The sequence below is a fragment of the Nannobrachium achirus genome (genome assembly GCF_963921795.1).
Source record: "Nannobrachium achirus genome assembly, chromosome: 3".
NCBI lineage: Eukaryota > Metazoa > Chordata > Actinopteri > Myctophiformes > Myctophidae > Nannobrachium > Nannobrachium achirus.
In genome coordinates, this window is record NC_137812.1 from 24,823,135 (window position 1) to 24,830,634 (window position 7,500).

At 44.9% G+C, this 7,500-nt stretch overlaps 2 protein-coding genes across 2 annotated transcripts in view; both read right to left on the minus strand.

The window, feature by feature from the left end:
* Nucleotides 1-7,500, minus strand: part of myo15ab (myosin XVAb) — a gene marked incomplete at both ends in the record, with an annotated part of 174,892 nt that overhangs the window by 79,157 nt on the left and 88,235 nt on the right. Inside the window, 3 exons of the mRNA XM_080722468.1 lie at nt 2,055-2,161; nt 5,361-5,489; nt 7,295-7,390. Coding sequence (XP_080578594.1) covers nt 2,055-2,161; nt 5,361-5,489; nt 7,295-7,390 — 332 coding nt within the window. The remainder of the gene's footprint in view (nt 1-2,054; nt 2,162-5,360; nt 5,490-7,294; nt 7,391-7,500) is intronic.
* On the minus strand, nt 3,494-3,871 carry LOC308281534 (UPF0538 protein C2orf76 homolog; the record flags this gene model as incomplete). Its single annotated transcript, XM_080721751.1, has 1 exon — nt 3,494-3,871. The coding sequence occupies one exon, from the start codon at nt 3,869-3,871 to the stop codon at nt 3,494-3,496; it is 378 nt and encodes a 125-aa protein (XP_080577877.1).

The following is a 7,500-nucleotide window of genomic DNA, read 5'->3' on the forward strand; positions in this document are numbered from 1 at the left end:
GCCAACACAGGGATGCTGACAGAACCCTCGCTGAAAGCCCCAGGACAAAAATCCACTCGTCCGAGACAGTTTGCCCTCCTGGCCCCCAAGCTGTGGAATAAACTCCCTGTCGCACTTAGAACAACGGACTCACTCGCTAGCTTTCGCCGTGGACTGAAGACTCACCTTTTCAGACTCCACCTAAACCCATAGCACTACTGAAACACTCAATGACCTTACAGGAAGCTAGATAGCATTTGTTTTTTAGGTTTTTAGAATCCTTTTTTCTTTACTGATTATATGTGTCCGAACACAGCTGAGGGCTAGTCATTTCATTTTTTCAGCTGGGAATCATAGCTACAAAATGATATATTGGTTGTGAAGATTGACCCAACAGTTTTGTAGATATGGCTTATAGAGTTATGCCATGCAGAAATACTAGATCTGAGAAATTCAGCCTTTTAGATGAAATGTAACCTGCAAAATGTGAGGTTTCTCTTCACATTAATTTAAAAAAGTCTTATTTACATGCAGAGTTAAGCTCTGGCGCTTAAGTGAAATGTAGCCTGATATTTATGAAATGCTTTTGTGGCTTTATCACATTAAAAAAAAAAAAAAAAGTAATTTCAGGGCTGGTCTAAAGCTGTGCTTTCCAAAATGACATGCCCCTCTGCTATGCTGGGTCACATTTTTATTTATTTATTGATATTCATATGCATTTGTTATATTGTTGTTGATGTTCTGACATGTTATCTTGTTTATTATAGTGATGTATTATCTGCTTATTGTAAGTCGCTTTGGATTAAAAGCGTCTGCTAAATGCCTAAACTGTAAATACAACAACAACAACAACAACAACAACAACAACAACAGCAGACGGGTGAATGCACACACGTACAGTATAGATGTGTGAGCATTATGCATACATGTACGTATCTTAAATAAGCAACATCTGCATGCGAGTGCACACGTGCAGACGCAAATGCACACAGAAACCATATGGTCTCTGTCATGTGGAAACCTCATTATGTACAAAACCGTTACTTTTCAGGATTCAAATTAGAAGAAAAAAAAACAGCAAAAGGACGCGCCGCGCTCAGAGCTCGCGGAACTGCTTGTTTTTTATGCTGTTGTGTGACGCTGTAGTATGATCAAGTAGGCACGTTCATTTACATAAAAACTCAAAAAGTGAGTGATGTGATTACTCACGCCACGGAGACTTGAGTTCAATAATATTTTTTTGTTTTTTGCCGCATTCCTAAGCCAGTAATTTGATTACAATAAATGTATCCCATTGAATGGAATCGATGGGGATAAATGTACTAACTCAAGTCTCCATAATCAATAGAAAAAAAGTCATTTTGGGGGTGAACTACTCCTTTGGGGGGTTTTGCCAAACCATATGAAAAGGCACACGGACCACAGAAGCACACAGCATGGAGTCAGCCAGCTAATAGTCTCGGTTGTGAAACGTACTGTAATTGTTGCAGTTATTGCCTATTCCAAAGCAGCACATGCAGTATGTACTGAATGTAGTCTTGAATGTAGTCTGGCGTATTGCCAGATGGTGCCATATTTCTGGGGGAGATCTAAATTCACATGTAGGGGCTAAAACTATGTGGAAGGATTGTTCTAACCCAGGGGTCTTCAACAGGGGGTCCGGGACCCCTAGGGGGTCCTCAGAGTTACTACAGGGGGTCCTCCAAATCTTTGTGTGATAGGAAATAGTTTTTCCCCCTTTCTTATATTAACCACTTGAACCCTAGCGTCCATATTCTGAGAATTTTAGCCAAAAAAAGCTATTTTCGGCAAAGAGCTTTGGAGAGGGAAAATAGCAGACTAAGTGCAGAGTGAAAGGTCAAGTTATTAAGTATTGACCGTTCAAGTGGTTAAATATCTGAAAACACACAAAATACACTATTGATCGTGCTGTCAAACAATGAAACTATACTGTATCTATGAACAGATCGTTGGGATCCCTGCTTCATCTATCTCTCACCTAAGGGGTCCTTATTGGCCTGAAAACGTTCTAACCACACGAGAGCCGAGGCTAGCAGTGTATGAATGAGTCTTACTTGAGCAGGTACTTGGCCAGCCTCTGGGAGGGCAGAAAGGCAGAGAGGCAAGCAGTGAGGAGGAGCCAGCCCCGCTGCCCGTTGAGAATGTTGGGGTTCCGCCACACCTGATCGTGAGAGGAGAGATGACAGCAGATGAGAGCAGAAGATAAAGAAGAGGAGATGGGTGGAAGAGGACAGAATTATACAGACCAATCAAAATCTGTTCTGACCATGATGTCATGAGTTAGCCAAACAGAACTGAAACAAATCTTCACACCTTCCATGCAGCGAACAGACTCTCATTCGACAAAGAAACAAAGAACTGAAACATATCTTCACACCTTCCTAGTTGACTCACCCTTGCAATTTGCTACAATTATCGAGATCATCACTAGTTCCCATTGATAAGACGGCTTTCTGGTTAATTAAGTTCTAATAAATTCAACACCACTGCAGTGAGTCTTGGCTCAACCAACAAATCCTCGAATCAAGCAATTTCTCAGTTCAGTAGAATATCAGCCATGTATTCCCAAATATGGCAAGAGTCACAGGATCCAATTGTCACAAGAGTGACAATTGAATCTGGAAGCAACATGCAACATGCCGCAACGTCAACATTCTCCTCTGCCTCATCCTCCGTCAACCTCAAAGCCCATGCTTTTACGTGTTCTTTTGTCGGCATCTTGTCCCCTGCACAGATTGCAATAGGTGCAATGTACCTCGGAGAATGCCCCAGGCAGCCCATTATACCCATCTACCTGCTGGTGGTGGGAGCTTTTGGCCTACTGTTGACTTTGCAAGTACTGCATTCTGCTGGGTATGTATGTCAGTGTCCTTCTTTGTTTAAGCTCGTAACCCAATCAGGGACCGGCATTTCTGGCATGGTCATTGTTAACAGCCAATGAGGGACCAGCATTCCTGGTGATGCCAGTGGTGATGTCACCGGCACCGCCAGTGGGGATGCCAGTTGTGAGCTACTTGTACACAAGTGCAGTTCTAGTTTATTTTTCAAATCAACAGCATTGGCAACAATCACATACTAAATCAGAAATTAACAAATAAACTAAGGTGCCCTCCACACTAGGCGCAGTTGCCGTCGGGGCTGCCGCTAGGATCAGCGGTGGCCGCACTGCGGTGAGACACAAACACACTCGCTCAGTGAGTAAACGCCACGCGGTATTTCACAAAGATGAACACAATCCATCTCTCACCGCCCGCGTACGCATGCACAAACGAGCACGCTCGCGGTAGATTTTTTTACGTGCCCGCTCGCCTCGCCGCCCCAAAACTTCGCTGCGCGGCCGAAATAGCCGCCCGCCTCCCATTGAAAATGAATTGCTAGGAGGCGGTGACCGTGCCTAGTGTGGAGGGCACCTTATTCTTTTTTTCCAATGACTGGCATGCTTGGTGTTTTCCCTGTGCCCTTTGAGAACATTCTAATGTGTAATGTGCTGTGGTCACCAATTCCTTTTGGGATTTGCTTTATAAAGACCATAATCTTCTTTCCTGAAGAAGGCTAGCTCTGTTTCCTTTGCAACACCAGCAGCTCTGAGGGTCAGACCGTCTTGCAGAATAAGCTGGTCATCATCTTCCATGCTCATCACTAGCTCGTTGGTCTTGGCTCCGTGTGCTTGGTGGATGATCTTCATGGTGTCGTAACCAAATGTCTTGAAAGGCGTTGGAAGTCCTGCTCTCGTAGAAACATCTTCCTTCACAAGCTGGATAAACTCCTCCACTCTCTGGTCTAAATTCACATCACGGAACACGACTGGTTTGAAGTTTCTGTGCTCAAAAGACCTGACCAGGCGCACAGTGACTATAACTCCACCATCCATGGCCTTTAAACACTGCTCTGGTGCAAATATGAAACCAAACTAGAAATACTGTTCCTACGAAACAGTGTGGGCTCACTCGTGACTATATTCTGCAGCGTGCTAACTGTCATGTGAAGCTCAACCAATACTCCAGCTAACACCACTCCTAGATTTTCCACACCTCAATTGCACCTCATTGGCTAAGGGCCCTGCCTTTGTACTGTCTGCGACGGAACTCACGATATAAATAACTGCCTTTATACTGTCTGCGACAGAACTCACTTTATATATAAATAATGAAGATAACAGTGTTCTCGCCTTTCAGGTGAGCCCACAATAATGAGGATAACATAGTGTTCTTGCCTTTCAGGCGAGCCCACAACAATAACTAAAATAAAAACTCAACTCAAATCAAATAAATTGTTCTTCATTTCTTATGTTTGCCAACGTGACTATTATTCTGCAGTGTGCTAACTGTCATGTGAAGCTCAACCAATACTCCAATACACCAATACTCATTGGCTAGTGGCTCTGCCTTTCTACTGTCTGCGGCACAAATATGCAGCACAAATATGCGGCGGAACTCACTCTATAATAATGAGGATAACATGAGGATAACATAGTGTTCTCGCCTTCGGCGAGCCCACAATAATGGATCAGCATTCTTGGTGGAGTCACCTTCAACAGCCAATGAGGGACCAGAATTCTTGGTGACGTCACCATCAACAAGTGAGACCTGATATAAATAACGGGGGGCGCAAAGTAGGCCATACATACATGGCCACGAGTGCACCTGTCGCAAGTTGGCACCTCGGCAGGGTGCAGTCTAGTTTTTCTTTTGAGGGGCACAAGGCCAAACTGAGGGGCAACAACGACCATGGCTTTCGTGGCCTGCCTGAAATTTCGACCCTGATTGTACACCTATGCTATGATGTATGTTGTGTCCTACTGTATAAGTCCATGTGGGACGCAAAAATAAAGAAATCCATCAATCTGCCTGTCTATCTATCTACAGTAGGGGTTTTCAAAGTGGGTGACGGGGCACCCTGGGGTGCCGCGACGGCAGTCCAGGGGTGCCGCAAAATAATTTGATAATATTTGAAATTTATTGGGACATTTAAAAATATATTTAGTATCATACTCTAAGTACAAAGTTATTTTCAGTGAGTTCTAACCAAAATGGCTATTATCTCGCTTTCCTCGCAACATAATCGCTAAAATATGCTATAAATATAAGGTGCTGGGAGTGAAAATTAGGAATATAATAATGCAGGGGTGCCTTGGATGAAAGCAATATTTATAGGGGTGCCCCGAGCCAAAAGGGTTTGGGAACCCCTGATCTACAGTATATAACTAACTATCATCACATAGGAGACAGAAAGATAGACATGAGGATGGCTTGCGGTTAGGCAGGACTTAAACACAACATTACAGTTAAAATGAGGGACACGGGATCCCTTAAGTATTCTTTATGTTCTGATTGGCTTGAGGGAGGACTGGGTCTCCTCACCTGATTGGCCAATTGAGCCAAGATCTCGTCTCGGAGGCTGGGACTGGCGAGGCCTCGCTGGATGATGTAGTTTCCAAACAGATTCTCCTGACACCCGTTGAGGTTTGGATCACCCATGAACCGCAGGATCTACAACCAGCACACACACACACGCACGCACGCACGCAGACACACGCAGACACACGCACGCACGCACGCACGCACGCACGCACGCACGCGCACACACACACACACACACACACACACACACACACACACACACAAAGGTTATTATACCATATACCTTCATATAAAGCTGTATTAATTAAGCACAAATCCAGTTCTTTACAGGCAATTGTAGCTTGTTAGACTTGCTCAACTCAATTTCCCTTTGCTATTAGAAAAAAGCTAAACATAATAAAGTCTCATAATATACTGGAGCAAGCTCAGTGGCCTTGTGGTTAGAGTGTCCGCCCTGACCGGGAGGTCGGGGTTCGATCACCGGCCCGGGTCATACCAAAAAATGGGACCCAGTGCCTCCCTGCTTGGCACTCAGCATCAAGGGTTGGATAGGGGGTCCCTCCCTGCGACCTACTAGCGTAAAATCCAGGGGGTGTAGGCTACTTGTACATCAAGCTGCCTCGCGCTACAGAAACATGTGAGCCTCATGGCTCCGCAAGGCTTATTTACTCGACTGGTCTGCGTGTGTTTTATTGTTTTGCAGGAGTGACTGGCGTTTCGTCTTCCTCAGAGTCAAACAGGCACAGACACGTGCAGGCCAGTCGCGTGCTCCATTATAATTTATTCTCTCTCCTGGAGTGCCCAGGTTGCAGCTTATTATTTTCTCTGATGCAAGTTGTCCCTGTTGAGCACTGATGAGCCCTTCTGTTTGCATGTTAATATGCGTAGTAACTGGGCTAAATAATGAGGTTTAAATATCATTTGACCGTTGCAATTTAAACTAAATCGACTGAACAGCACATCTATAGATGCCTAATTGATTAAACGAACAGGACACGAGTTGAGAACCGTAGCAGTCGAGACTTTCTGCCTCATTTACTGTCTTGTCTTCTTGTCTTTCTATGTGTATTACGTTTCCTGGTCTAGTTTCCTTTAGTTCTCCTGTCTGCCTCAGCTGTTTCTCATTTGTAATCACACCAATGTGTATTGTCTTCTCGTTACCAAAGCCAGTCCGTGTTGGATCATTGTCTTGTTTGTTCCATTGTGATAGTTTATACTTGGGAGGCTCCTCATGTCCTTGTTCACCGTTGTCACCTGCATTATCAGGGCATGGTCTCACATACCGTACGTGTCCCATTCACTTCCATTTGATTCAACACATCGCTTTCAATGTCTCTGAAGTGTGGAGTTTAACATAGTAGGTGAACTAGTGATTATAGATAGACTTGTCCATACCCGGGGATGTGCGCACACAAAGTATTTGCAGACCCACAAATCAGTAGGTAAAATGGTAAATGGTGCTTTTATATAGCGCCTTTATCCAAGGTGCTTTACAGAGATTGTGCATTACATTCACCCATTCACACACACACACCGATGGCGGAGGAAACCATGCAAGGCAACCAACCAACCTGCGCACCGGGAGCAACTACGGTAGGGGTTCAGAGTCTTGCTGGAGGACTCTCCGACAAAAACTCTGGGGTAGCCCGGGATCGAACTTGGAACCCTATTCGGGAACCCTCTGTGTTCTAAGATGGCAACTACCCCTGAGCCCCTGCCGCCCAGTAGGCATGCAGGGGGAGATAAGCTTGGGAAGGCACATACCATTTTTTGGAGGCAGGTCATCTGCGGACCCCGCAGGGGGTCCACAGACCCACCAAGCTAATAAGATGACAGCCCTGTGTTGCTCTGACTCAAAATGTACTCTGCCTAGCTCTGACAGTTGTGTGTACAACATTATACCAGAATGGAGATGTTTGTGTGTAAAAATATACCAGAATGAAGATGTCCACGGCTGCTTCTTTCATCTCCTCGTCCGTTCTGAGTAGAGACACCTCTAGTGGTTTTGACAGCATCCCAAACAGTGGCTCCTACACGCACGCACAGTCGCACACACACATTTTGCTCAAAATCAATATACTGTATAGTGTACCCAACTGGCACTTAAAGCAGTACTATGTAGTGTGGGGTGTCAGGGGTA